General features: G+C 37.5%; 1 protein-coding gene and 1 pseudogene across 1 annotated transcript; one reads left to right on the forward strand and one right to left on the reverse strand.

Moving 5' to 3' along the window:
- The first annotated feature begins 2214 nt into the window (after positions 1-2214).
- LOC131429393 (uncharacterized) lies at positions 2215-3168 on the forward strand (annotated as a pseudogene).
- Positions 3169-4070: 902 nt separating this feature from the next.
- On the reverse strand, positions 4071-4889 carry LOC131435719 (proline-rich proteoglycan 2-like). The gene has a single exon (XM_058604287.1). It carries the CDS (start codon positions 4887-4889, stop codon positions 4071-4073), a length of 819 nt encoding a protein of 272 aa, XP_058460270.1.
- Between the last annotated feature and the right edge of the window lie 10345 nt (positions 4890-15234).

Genomic DNA, 15234 nt, shown 5'->3' on the forward strand with positions numbered 1-15234 from the left:
TCAATTTTCAATCAGATAGCTGCCACTGCGGAATTCACGTTATTAACAATATAGAAAGCTATTTAACTAATAAACCGTTTTTGGATTAAACATTTGATCCAGTTGAGAAAAGAAAAAGCCTAGTAAAAGTATTGATTTCCACTTCCGATAGTGTTGAAAATTTGTGTCCAAAATGCTTCATAAATGAGGATTCATATACAGTGGTTTCAGAACAAGAATTGACCACTTCAATGCGAAAAAATTGGATTTGTTGTGATATCTGCTCAAAATGGTGGCATGCAAAATGTACTAAATTAGATCTTGTATCTTCAGCAAAGATTGCACAGAAGAATTTTACGTGCATAATGTGTGAATAAAATTGCGAAGATAGTGTAGAATTTCAATATATACATACATTATGATCATAGGATATACAAATTTGAAAAAAGGTTCTGAAAAATTGCGCACGAATGAAAGCATAGGTTTAACTCTGCCTGCAAAAAAATAGTTCAACTGCAGCCGGTCCCAAGCCCGGATAAAAGAGGAGGGAACTTATGCAGGAATTCAATTAAAGTGTGGCAATCAAACATTTTATTCAAGTATATTTCTCCACATTACTCGGTCCATGGCTGCTCCAGTCAAGACACGAACGCTTTGTAGACCGCCCTCCACTTGATCGATCCACCTAACTTGCTACGCTCCTCTTGTCTCAGCCAGATTGGATTCAAGAACTATTTTCACTGGACTGTCGACATCCTAATGACATGCTCAGCCCATCGCAGTTGTCCGATTTCAGCTTTCCGCACGATGCGTTCTAGCAGCTGTTGCAATTCGTGGCATTCCGCCATAAATGGTCCGCAGCATCCTTCTTTTGAAAACACTTAGAGCACGTTGATCCTCTGACAACACAGTCCACATCCTCGCTTTACTTGTCAACGTCAAGTTTTATAAAAGCGCCTAACTGTTTTCGAGTCACAACGATTAAAAGAAAGTACATCCGAATTGGTCTCCGGCCGTGCAAAAACAAATGGTTTGCTATGCTGAAGACGTGTGCCCAGATATATCCAAATTAGATTATTTTAAGTCTGATGATTTGCCATCCGATTCTGGAATTAGTCTATTAGCAAAAGTACACTAATTTATCTTGAACTCCTTGCATTATATCTGTAATGGAAAATGAGTGCACATTATACAGTACATTATACTGTGCTTGTGTGAAATTCACAGGCAAATTAATACCGATATTTCGAGAGCATTTTTCCCCCATTTCTCTACTTCTCATGGCACTTACAGTGCTTAGCTCTAGTCCTTTAAGAAACAGGAAACTACTATAGATTTTCGACAAAACCCGTTAACAGCTGACAAGCATAATTATTAGTCAGACAACTTTTACTTCCTAGGTGTGTTTTTCTAGGCCACAATCAAGTTTTTTAGTCTATACGACTTGGCAAAACGAAGTGCAGCTTTTTCAAATAACAATTCCAATTGCAAAAATACATGTTGATTAACCTTGAAAAGTTTATTTACAGCTATTGGATGTAAGCTACTAGTTTATGTGTTTTCCTTAAATTTTCTTTGTGGTTGAGTATTCATGAAGATTGTTTAGTTGCAGGCATGCAATCGTTGAAAAACTCAACTCTCCAGCCCAACTTCGATTTCCAGTAACTTGGAACGCATTGCGCACACAACATCTCCTATTAGCCCATTCACTCACGTTACACTTTAGAATCTCTCTCTCTCCTTCATATGGTCCATTCCATTGCAGTGAAATTTGTACTGCGTTACTTTGGGTTGCATTACTAGCATTTCTATACTGTAGTTCACGTTGAATTAATGTACCATTTGAAATCTATTCGCAGAGCGTGAAAAAACATCAATAAAAGGGGACGAACCGCGCCTGACTGGAAATCTTAACGGAGCAGTCACTAGTGTCGAACGTCAGGATGGTGCCTACGTACAAAGACATCATATTAACTACCAACCGTTGGCCGCTGGCACAACGAATGGTCAGATTGACTCGCCGTCCTCGTACACAGCGAACTTCCACTGTTACAACAATTGGGCCACGGGCACAGTTAATCCATCCGACGATTGGCGAACCATGAATGTCACAAACACAATGTGGTGGGCGCGAAACCAGCGCTGGCCCTGGTGGTAGTGTTGGTCTCGGATGGACACTCGACGAGGACAACTACAACCTTGTCAAGTTTGGTCAGATCAATAGAGCTTGGCCGATTAATTCGCCCTTCCCGCTACCAAAATGATCTAAACCGGTTGACCCATATGTCGTTGACAAAGTATGGCAGTATGAAGATTTCATAGGTCTGATTGAAAAGAAACTACAGGGGATGTTGGAAGAAACTCATTACAATACAGTAAACAATTTTATGGATTTTTTCAAGGCATGTCGCGGCACTACCAGTGTCAGCTCGGATCTTAGAACGCATTTCCAGAACTACTTGATACCGATCAACCCCCGGAATCATATCAGTTTAGGAATGGAAATAGTTTCAAGGTAAGCATGCATTGCATATTTGAAAAAAGTTAAGTTCACAAATTTACTTCCTTTCCAATAGATTACCAGAACAACACCCTCAAATAGTCCAATACTTCTATTTGTTATCGTATGAGGAAGCGGTGGAGGAGTACAAATAGTATGTCAACCATTGCGAGGAAGAGAACATCGGGTTCGAGGGTCTAACAATGGAGGAGGAGCATGCAATGGTAACCATGAAACTCGTGGTCGGAGGGTGAGAACCTATGCTAATACTCGATCCGGGCTATCACGTGGCACGCGCTGTTACTGTAATGGAAGAACAAAATTACCCACACCAGCTGGTTTACACAATCTGATGAACCACGCTGCATACGAGAGTACTTCTTTGAGATAAGTAATAACTATGCGAAATATATCACTTGGACAGAACGTATGACTCGCTCTTGCAAGCAGCAGTACGAGATGTCAATAATTTAAATGGAGCAATTCTATCGAACGGCGATTGACGTTACGGTTCGCAGAAATTTGGTCTACAATTTTCGTTCGCTATCATGATCTATCTGTCATGCTATGATCTATCAGAGCAAAAAAAATTACTGTCAGAGAGAACTAAATCTTCAGTTCAGCTACGTCATCGCACGGCACCACATTAAATAGATAGGAGATTCGATGTGGACTCATCTGAGGGTGCCATGCCTGCAAAAATAAAGTATGTTGCTTACGATTTGTTCGTAAAATTTCGAATCGAATGTCTGTGGTATAAATCGGAATAGGTACATAGGTTTCGATACAAACATTTCAAAACATTTACATATTCTATTTATCTACGCAGGCTGTATCCAGATGTAATCGGTCATGCGTGCGATGCAATACGGAAACATCTACTTTACAGGCTAACACCCGAAGGATTTATTAAATATAGCTTTGTATACAATGAAATAAAATCTTCGAATATACGAATGCGTGATTTGTTTTATTTTACTGTCAAACTAAAAATCATTTTGATTTTCTCATCTGCAACTCAGAAGACGCAGCTTTTTCTCTAGAGTAATTGTTAATTTTCTTTGAGTGGGAGTGAAGAAAGCGAATCACATGATAATTCCCGACAAGCGCTCTACTAGTGTTTTAGTTTTGAAGATGCGGAGTTCTCGATGACTAAAGCACTGAAACTTCCAGGGTAGTTTCGACAAACACTTCACGAAACTTAGTTGGGTGTGTGAGCAAACCCGATACGAAATTGGCCTAAAAAACGGTTTGGCAGTAAGGATGAAAAGTGACTTAGGTTTGGCATCAAGCGAAAACGACATACGATTTGGAATGAAGGTTCACAGATGTACAATTCATGCAATCCCTCTACTTTTCGCATGCTCGTTCAACTCTCAAATTTAGCTCGGAACTATCTTCCGCCATAATCCCGCTTTGCCCTTTTTGTTTCACGTCAATATTTTGTGACAAAATACTCACCCATTTTTCTCCGAGATAGATAAACCGATTTTCACCAATTTTTGAATGTTTCGGATATATTGAAAGAGAATTAATTTTTTTATGTATGATTTATTTTCATTTTATTTAATTTCGAGAATTTTTTATTGTTTTATGAATACGCATGATATTGTGAGAACAATACGTAGTTTGTAGGCATGAAGTGATGTTGTCCCTCTGCTTCCATTTCGTGTTGATAGCCATAACCCCATTCTTGGATGTTCATGCCTTGTGGGGGAATGTTCATGCCTTGCGGCGGTATGTTAAATCCGTTTTGCGGGGGAAGATTGATGCCGCCTTGCGGAGGTATACCCATCCCGGCTTGCGGGGGACTATTCATTCCATCTTGCGGTGGAATGTTCATCCCCCCTTGCGGGGGAATGTCCATTCCGCCGTAAGGTGGAATGTTATTCTCCGCTTGCGGGGGAAAAGCCATGCCGCCGTAAGGCTGCATGTAATATCCTTCGTAGGGGATACCTCCCTGTGGAGGCATTCCCCCACGCGTTCTTCCGCCTCGCGAAAAGGTACCACGAGGCATTCCGCCTTGCGGAGGTATATTAACACCGCCTTGCGGGGGAATGTTCATTCCACCTTGCGGTGGAATGTTCATTCCGCCGTAAGGTGGAATGTTATTCTCCGCTTGCGGGGGAAAAGCCATTCCGCCGTAAGGCTGCATGTAATGTCCCTCGTAGGGGATACCTCCCTGTGGAGGCATTCCCCCACGCGTTCTTCCGCCGCGCGAAAAGGTACCACGAGGCATTCCGCCTCGTGATTGTTGGATTCCTGGCTGATATGTTGGCCAACCACCTGGTTGGCCTGGCGTATAATAATTTTCGGGATGACTATAGTTGTAGTACCGTGTTGGTCGCCGGTACCCTCTAGTCTGGCCTCGTCGGGCCGGGCGACGATGAGTGTGCAAGTGTATTTGCATCTGTAAAATTTACAAAAAAAAATTAGCTCCAGTATAGAATTTATAATAAAAATATAATTTAAATTTAAAATACTCACTTTTCTGAAGCGCGTCCTTTTTCGATGATGACTGAACCGGTAATGCTATTCAAATGATCGATTGCAGTATCCAATAGTCGAATTAATCGATTATTGGTAGCAAATAATATAGATATGATCGATCAATTTTTTTCGATCCTACACGGAACCGTAAAACTACCTAATTTTGAGTAATTTACATCTAAATTCGGGGTTACACACACAGTATGCGATATTCGATTAAAAACCGAATATGACGGAAAGGACAAATCAAACACACCATATTAAAAAGATATCCAGCTCTCACATTCATGAACAAATCATTGGCAACATCCTTTTTTGCGAGCATGCCGCCCTCAGGCGAGTCCGCATCGAATCTTGTACAAACAAGTACATGAGAGAAATGTCAATGGAGTTGCTGAAGTGATGATTGATTGCGCTCCAAGCTTACAGGGTCTGGTATTACCCAAATGAAATTCATTGATGTATTGTCTGATGAAAGTACGGCTGATTTGATGCACATCCATCAACCTTCTCTTTATACAAAAGCATAGCAAAGTTTTGACATTACCTTCATGTATGTTGTGCAGTTCGGCCTTTCTGTTTGAACAGATCGAGCAGCCGATTCATTGTGTAGAAAATCGTTGCATTGCATGACTAGTACTACGAGTATGATTTCCGAATGGTTTCCAAATCATATGCGAAAACCGATCCCGACTAGGATCGGTTCGGAATTAATTGTTTTTGACTTAATTGAGAATTCATATTGAATTCCGAATCAAATTCCAGGTGATTTAACTGGGTAAGTTTACGGAAATCGATTTAACTGTCTTGAAAAAAAAAATGAATTAGATAATCGATAATTTTATTTATAATTTACGAAAAGGAATTCAACTTCCGGTTTGCTTATTTATATTACCAAGGGGCGAAGCAATATACATTATTACTGAAATAAGACATTCATTGAGCCCACGACGTAAAATACACTGGTGGCGTGATAAGACAGTTTTGGTTGTGTTGGTAATTTTCTCACGAAATTAAGTATGGCGCGCCGGGATTCAAGCATGTAAACATAAACAAACGACCATTTCAGATCGGGATTTCACTTCTAAGTTACTTCAGTTGTCGCGCAGCCTGGCGAATCTTTGGCACTAATTGAAAATCTGAAAATTTTTTCTTCAAGGGCTTGCAAGGTAACGTCGAAATATAGAAAATTTTACACACACTCGATTCTGTTCATTTCGTTGGAGGAAGGATTTGGCGGATCGCACTGTGGTATCTATTACAGTTATTTTGGATAATGGAGTGATTGTGCTGTGGGTGGCATTTCAAATGCAGGTGATGAAAACGATTGAAACATCCCGTTACAAAACACCGCATTTCACTGTCAATATTTTCGCAAACAGAACCAACTCTAAATATTTTCATAAAAGCAACTCCCGGAACGTCATTTGTTTATGTTTTTCTTCTTCACGTCTCTCTGTTATTCCAAAATAAAATGACAACCGCACTAACACATAGAAAAACGTGATCACCAGGTATTTTACATCGTGCATTGAGCCAACCATTGTTGCCAGGTATAAGGTAATCGATTTTTGTATCGATTTTTATACTACATGCAAGATGAAACTTATAAAAATACCAAATTTGAACCATTTAATCATGTGGGTTGGATAGACTTTGTTGGTGATTTTTGCAAAAGTTGATGGCTAATGCTAAGAACATAAATTTGACTGTTCAATCGACGAAATGAAATCATTTGAACATTGGGCACAAAGTTTTTCAATTAGGTTGAGCGGCCTATTCTAAAACATTCGGATTAATTTACGAAAATAACTCCAGTAAACATTTTGTCAATATTGAAGCTCAAAATTGGACAGAATGTAGATCAAGTATTACAGAATATGAATTTTGATATGTGGAGAATGTGTTTTTTGTAGTCCCGAACAACTTTTTTCCACCCACTTATTCTTTCCCATGAACATATCCACTGATTTCATATTGATCATCTAATATCTTCCGTCTGACCCATATCTGGGAGCTCAAAATTGGACAGAATGTAGATCAAGTATTACAGAATAAGAATTTTGATATGTGGAGAATATGTTTTTTGTAGTCCCGAACAACTTTTTTCCACCCACTTATTCTTTCCCATGAACATATCCACTGATTTCATATTGATCATCGAATATCTTCCGTCTGACCCATATCTGGGAGCTCAAAATTGGACAGTATGTAGACCAAGTATTACAGAATAAGAATTTCGATATGTGGAGAATGTGTTTTTTGTAGTCCCGAATAACTTTTTTCCACCCACTTATTCTTTCCCATGAACATATCCACTGATTTCATATTGATCATCTAATATCTTCCGTCTGACCCATATCTGGGAGCTCAAAATTTGACAGAATGTAGATCAAGTATTACAGAATAAGAATTTTGATATGTGGAGAATGTGTTTTTTGTAGTCCCGAATAACTTTTTTCCACCCACTTATTCTTTCCCATGACCACCTCCACTGATTTCATATTGATCATCTAATATCTTCCGTCTGACCCATATCTGGGAGCTCAAAATTGGACAGAATGTAGATCAAGTATTACAGAATAATAATTTTGATATGTGGAGAATGTGTTTTTTATAGTCCCGAATAACTTTTTTCCACCCACTTATTCTTTCCCATGCACATATCCACTGGTTTCATATTGATCATCTAATATCTTCCGTCTGACCCATATCTGGGAGCTCAAAATTGGACAGAATGTAGATCAAGTATTACAGAATATGAATTTTGATATGTGGAGAATGTGTTTTTTGTAGTCCCGAACAACTTTTTTCCACCCACTTATTCTTTCCCATGAACATATCCACTGGTTTCATATTGATCATCGAATATCTTCCGTCTGACCCATATCTGGGAGCTCGAAATTGGACAGAATGTAGATCAAGTATTACAGAATAAGAATTTCGATATGTGGAGAATGTGTTTTTTGTAGTCCCGAATAACTTTTTTCCATCCACTTATACATTCCCATGACCACCTCCACTGATTTCATATTGATCATCGAATATCTTCCGTCTGACCCATATCTGGGAGCCCAAAATTGGACAGAATGTAGATCAAGTATTACAGAATAAGAATTTTGATATGTGGAGAATGTGTTTTTTGTAGTCCCGAACAACTTTTTTCCACCCACTTATTCTTTCCCATGAACATATCCACTGATTTCATATTGATCATCTAATATCTTCCGTCTGACCCATATCTGGGAGCTCAAAATTTGACAGAATGTAGATCAAGTATTACAGAATAAGAATTTTGATATGTGGAGAATGTGTTTTTTGTAGTCCCGAATAACTTTTTTCCACCCACTTATTCTTTCCCATGACCACCTCCACTGATTTCATATTGATCATCTAATATCTTCCGTCTGACCCATATCTGGGAGCTCAAAATTGGACAGAATGTAGATCAAGTATTACAGAATAATAATTTTGATATGTGTAGAATGTGTTTTTTATAGTCCCGAATAACTTTTTTCCACCCACTTATTCTTTCCCATGCACATATCCACTGGTTTCATATTGATCATCTAATATCTTCCGTCTGACCCATATCTGGGAGCTCAAAATTGGACAGAATGTAGATCAAGTATTACAGAATATGAATTTTGATATGTGGAGAATGTGTTTTTTGTAGTCCCGAACAACTTTTTTCCACCCACTTATTCTTTCCCATGAACATATCCACTGGTTTCATATTGATCATCGAATATCTTCCGTCTGACCCATATCTGGGAGCTCAAAATTGGACAGAATGTAGATCAAGTATTACAGAATAATAATTTTGATATGTGGAGAATGTGTTTTTTATAGTCCCGAATAACTTTTTTCCACCCACTTATTCTTTCCCATGCACATATCCACTGGTTTCATATTGATCATCTAATATCTTCCGTCTGACCCATATCTGGGAGCTCAAAATTGGACAGAATGTAGATCAAGTATTACAGAATAAGAATTTTGATATGTGGAGAATATGTTTTTTGTAGTCCCGAACAACTTTTTTCCACCCACTTATTCTTTCCCATGAACATATCCACTGATTTCATATTGATCATCTAATATCTTCCGTCTGACCCATATCTGGGAGCTCAAAATTGGACAGAATGTAGATCAAGTATTACAGAATAAGAATTTCGATATGTGGAGAATGTGTTTTTTGTAGTCCCGAACAACTTTTTTCCACCCACTTATTCTTTCCCATGAACATATCCACTGATTTCATATTGATCATCGAATATCTTCCGTCTGACCCATATCTGGGAGCTCAAAATTGGACAGAATGTAGATCAAGTATTACAGAATAATAATTTTGATATGTGGAGAATGTGTTTTTTATAGTCCCGAATAACTTTTTTCCACCCACTTATTCTTTCCCATGCACATATCCACTGGTTTCATATTGATCATCTAATATCTTCCGTCTGACCCATATCTGGGAGCTCAAAATTGGACAGAATGTAGATCAAGTATTACAGAATAAGAATTTCGATATGTGGAGAATGTGTTTTTTGTAGTCCCGAACAACTTTTTTCCACCCACTTATTCTTTCCCATGAACATATCCACTGATTTCATATTGATCATCGAATATCTTCCGTCTGACCCATATCTGGGAGCTCAAAATTGGACATAATGCTGATTAAGTGTTACAGAATAAGAATTTTGATATGTGGAGAATGTGTTTTTTGTAGTCCCGAATAACTTTTTTCCATCCACTTATACATTCCCATGAACATATCCACTGATTTCATATTGATCATCGAATATCTTCCGTCTGACCCATATCTGGGAGCTCAAAATTGGACAGAATGTAGATCAAGTATTACAGAATAAGAATTTCGATATGTGGAGAATGTGTTTTTTGTAGTCCCGAACAACTTTTTTCCACCCACTTATTCTTTCCCATGAACATATCCACTGATTTCATATTGATCATCGAATATCTTCCGTCTGACCCATATCTGGGAGCTCAAAATTGGACAGAATGTAGATCAAGTATTACAGAATATGAATTTTGATATGTGGAGAATGTGTTTTTTGTAGTCCCGAACAACTTTTTTCCACCCACTTATTCTTTCCCATGAACATATCCACTGGTTTCATATTGATCATCGAATATCTTCCGTCTGACCCATATCTGGGAGCTCAAAATTGGACAGAATGTAGATCAAGTATTACAGAATAAGAATTTCGATATGTGGAGAATGTGTTTTTTGTAGTCCCGAATAACTTTTTTCCATCCACTTATACATTCCCATGACCACCTCCACTGATTTCATATTGATCATCGAATATCTTCCGTCTGACCCATATCTGGGAGCTCAAAATTGGACAGAATGTAGATCAAGTATTACAGAATAATAATTTTGATATGTGGAGAATGTGTTTTTTATAGTCCCGAATAACTTTTTTCCACCCACTTATTCTTTCCCATGCACATATCCACTGGTTTCATATTGATCATCTAATATCTTCCGTCTGACCCATATCTGGGAGCTCAAAATTGGACAGAATGTAGATCAAGTATTACAGAATAAGAATTTTGATATGTGGAGAATATGTTTTTTGTAGTCCCGAACAACTTTTTTCCACCCACTTATTCTTTCCCATGAACATATCCACTGATTTCATATTGATCATCTAATATCTTCCGTCTGACCCATATCTGGGAGCTCAAAATTGGACAGAATGTAGATCAAGTATTACAGAATAAGAATTTCGATATGTGGAGAATATGTTTTTTGTAGTCCCGAACAACTTTTTTCCACCCACTTATTCTTTCCCATGAACATATCCACTGATTTCATATTGATCATCTAATATCTTCCGTCTGACCCATATCTGGGAGCTCAAAATTGGACATAATGCTGATTAAGTGTTACAGAATAAGAATTTTGATATGTGGAGAATGTGTTTTTTGTAGTCCCGAACAACTTTTTTCCACCCACTTATTCTTTCCCATGAACATATCCACTGATTTCATATTGATCATCGAATATCTTCCGTCTGACCCATATCTGGGAGCTCAAAATTGGACAGAATGTAGATCAAGTATTACAGAATAATAATTTTGATATGTGGAGAATGTGTTTTTTATAGTCCCGAATAACTTTTTTCCACCCACTTATTCTTTCCCATGCTCATATCCACTGGTTTCATATTGATCATCTAATATCTTCCGTCTGACCCATATCTGGGAGCTCAAAATTGGACAGAATGTAGATCAAGTATTACAGAATAAGAATTTCGATATGTGGAGAATGTGTTTTTTGTAGTCCCGAACAACTTTTTTCCACCCACTTATTCTTTCCCATGAACATATCCACTGATTTCATATTGATCATCGAATATCTTCCGTCTGACCCATATCTGGGAGCTCAAAATTGGACAGAATGTAGATCAAGTATTACAGAATAAGAATTTCGATATGTGGAGAATGTGTTTTTTGTAGTCCCGAACAACTTTTTTCCACCCACTTATTCTTTCCCATGAACATATCCACTGATTTCATATTGATCATCGAATATCTTCCGTCTGACCCATATCTGGGAGCTCAAAATTGGACAGAATGTAGATCAAGTATTACAGAATAAGAATTTCGATATGTGGAGAATGTGTTTTTTGTAGTCCCGAACAACTTTTTTCCACCCACTTATTCTTTCCCATGAACATATCCACTGATTTCATATTGATCATCGAATATCTTCCGTCTGACCCATATCTGGGAGCTCAAAATTGGACAGAATGTAGATCAAGTATTACAGAATAATAATTTTGATATGTGGAGAATGTGTTTTTTGTAGTCCCGAACAACTTTTTTCCATCCACTTATTCGTTCCCATGACCACCTCCACTGATTTCATATTGATCATCGAATATCTTCCGTCTGACCCATATCTGGGAGCTCAAAATTGGACAGAATGTAGATCAAGTATTACAGAATAAGAATTTTGATATGTGGAGAATGTGTTTTTTGTAGTCCCGAATAACTTTTTTCCATCCACTTATACATTCCCATGACCACCTCCACTGATTTCATATTGATCATCGAATATCTTCCGTCTGACCCATATCTGGGAGCTCAAAATTGGACAGAATGTAGATCAAGTATTACAGAATAAGAATTTCGATATGTGGAGAATGTGTTTTTTGTAGTCCCGAACAACTTTTTTCCACCCACTTATTCTTTCCCATGAACATATCCACTGATTTCATATTGATCATCGAATATCTTCCGTCTGACCCATATCTGGGAGCTCAAAATTGGACAGAATGTAGATCAAGTATTACAGAATAAGAATTTCGATATGTGGAGAATGTGTTTTTTGTAGTCCCGAATAACTTTTTTCCATCCACTTATACATTCCCATGACCACCTCCACTGATTTCATATTGATCATCGAATATCTTCCGTCTGACCCATATCTGGGAGCTCAAAATTGGACAGAATATAGATCAAGTATTACAGAATAATAATTTTGATATGTGGAGAATGTGTTTTTTATAGTCCCGAATAACTTTTTTCCACCCACTTATTCTTTCCCATGCACATATCCACTGGTTTCATATTGATCATCTAATATCTTCCGTCTGACCCATATCTGGGAGCTCAAAATTGGACAGAATGTAGATCAAGTATTACAGAATAAGAATTTTGATATGTGGAGAATATGTTTTTTGTAGTCCCGAACAACTTTTTTCCACCTACTTATTCTTTCCCATGAACATATCCACTGATTTCATATTGATCATCTAATATCTTCCGTCTGACCCATATCTGGGAGCTCAAAATTGGACATAATGCTGATTAAGTATTACAGAATAAGAATTTTGATATGTGGAGAATGTGTTTTTTGTAGTCCCGAACAACTTTTTTCCACCCACTTATTCTTTCCCATGAACATATCCACTGATTTCATATTGATCATCTAATATCTTCCGTCTGACCCATATCTGGGAGCTCAAAATTGGACAAAATGTAGATCAAGTATTACAGAATAAGAATTTTGATATGTGGAGAATATGTTTTTTGTAGTCCCGAACAACTTTTTTCCACCCACTTATTCTTTCCCATGAACATATCCACTGATTTCATATTGATCATCGAATATCTTCCGTCTGACCCATATCTGGGAGCTCAAAATTGGACAGTATGTAGACCAAGTATTACAGAATAAGAATTTCGATATGTGGAGAATGTGTTTTTTGTAGTCCCGAATAACTTTTTTCCACCCACTTATTCTTTCCCATGAACATATCCACTGATTTCATATTGATCATCTAATATCTTCCGTCTGACCCATATCTGGGAGCTCAAAATTTGACAGAATGTAGATCAAGTATTACAGAATAAGAATTTCGATATGTGGAGAATGTGTTTTTTGTAGTCCCGAACAACTTTTTTCCACCCACTTATTCTTTCCCATGAACATATCCACTGATTTCATATTGATCATCGAATATCTTCCGTCTGACCCATATCTGGGAGCTCAAAATTGGACAGAATGTAGATCAAGTATTACAGAATATGAATTTTGATATGTGGAGAATGTGTTTTTTGTAGTCCCGAACAACTTTTTTCCACCCACTTATTCTTTCCCATGAACATATCCACTGGTTTCATATTGATCATCGAATATCTTCCGTCTGACCCATATCTGGGAGCTCAAAATTGGACAGAATGTAGATCAAGTATTACAGAATAAGAATTTCGATATGTGGAGAATGTGTTTTTTGTAGTCCCGAATAACTTTTTTCCATCCACTTATACATTCCCATGACCACCTCCACTGATTTCATATTGATCATCGAATATCTTCCGTCTGACCCATATCTGGGAGCTCAAAATTGGACAGAATGTAGATCAAGTATTACAGAATAATAATTTTGATATGTGGAGAATGTGTTTTTTATAGTCCCGAATAACTTTTTTCCAAACACTTATTCTTTCCCATGCACATATCCACTGGTTTCATATTGATCATCTAATATCTTCCGTCTGACCCATATCTGGGAGCTCAAAATTGGACAGAATGTAGATCAAGTATTACAGAATAAGAATTTTGATATGTGGAGAATATGTTTTTTGTAGTCCCGAACAACTTTTTTCCACCCACTTATTCTTTCCCATGAACATATCCACTGATTTCATATTGATCATCTAATATCTTCCGTCTGACCCATATCTGGGAGCTCAAAATTGGACAGAATGTAGATCAAGTATTACAGAATAAGAATTTCGATATGTGGAGAATGTGTTTTTTGTAGTCCCGAACAACTTTTTTCCACCCACTTATTCTTTCCCATGAACATATCCACTGATTTCATATTGATCATCTAATATCTTCCGTCTGACCCATATCTGGGAGCTCAAAATTGGACAGAATGTAGATCAAGTATTACAGAATATAAATTTCGATATGTGGAGAATGTGTTTTTTGTAGTCCCGAATAACTTTTTTCCATCCACTTATACATTCCCATGACCACCTCCACTGATTTCATATTGATCATCGAATATCTTCCGTCTGACCCATATCTGGGAGCTCAAAATTGGACAGAATGTAGATCAAGTATTACAGAATAATAATTTTGATATGTGGAGAATGTGTTTTTTATAGTCCCGAATAACTTTTTTCCACCCACTTATTCTTTCCCATGCACATATCCACTGGTTTCATATTGATCATCTAATATCTTCCGTCTGACCCATATCTGGGAGCTCAAAATTTGACAGAATGTAGATCAAGTATTACAGAATAAGAATTTTGATATGTGGAGAATGTGTTTTTTGTAGTCCCGAACAACTTTTTTCCACCCACTTATTCTTTCCCATGAACATATCCACTGATTTCATATTGATCATCGAATATCTTCCGTCTGACCCATATCTGGGAGCTCAAAATTGGACATAATGCTGATTAAGTGTTACAGAATAAGAATTTTGATATGTGGAGAATGTGTTTTTTGTAGTCCCGAATAACTTTTTTCCATCCACTTATACATTCCCATGAACATATCCACTGATTTCATATTGATCATCGAATATCTTCCGTCTGACCCATATCTGGGAGCTCAAAATTGGACAGAATGTAGATCAAGTATTACAGAATAAGAATTTCGATATGTGGAGAATGTGTTTTTTGTAGTCCCGAACAACTTTTTTCCACCCACTTATTCTTTCCCATGAACATATCCACTGATTTCATATTGATCATCGAATATC

This window comes from Malaya genurostris, chromosome 1, assembly GCF_030247185.1.
Source record: "Malaya genurostris strain Urasoe2022 chromosome 1, Malgen_1.1, whole genome shotgun sequence".
NCBI lineage: Eukaryota > Metazoa > Arthropoda > Insecta > Diptera > Culicidae > Malaya > Malaya genurostris.

Coding starts and splice junctions, on each gene's coding strand:
- LOC131435719 (XM_058604287.1), bottom strand. CDS start 4,889: ATGCAAATACACTTGCACACTCATCGTCGCCCGGCCCGACGAGGCCAG.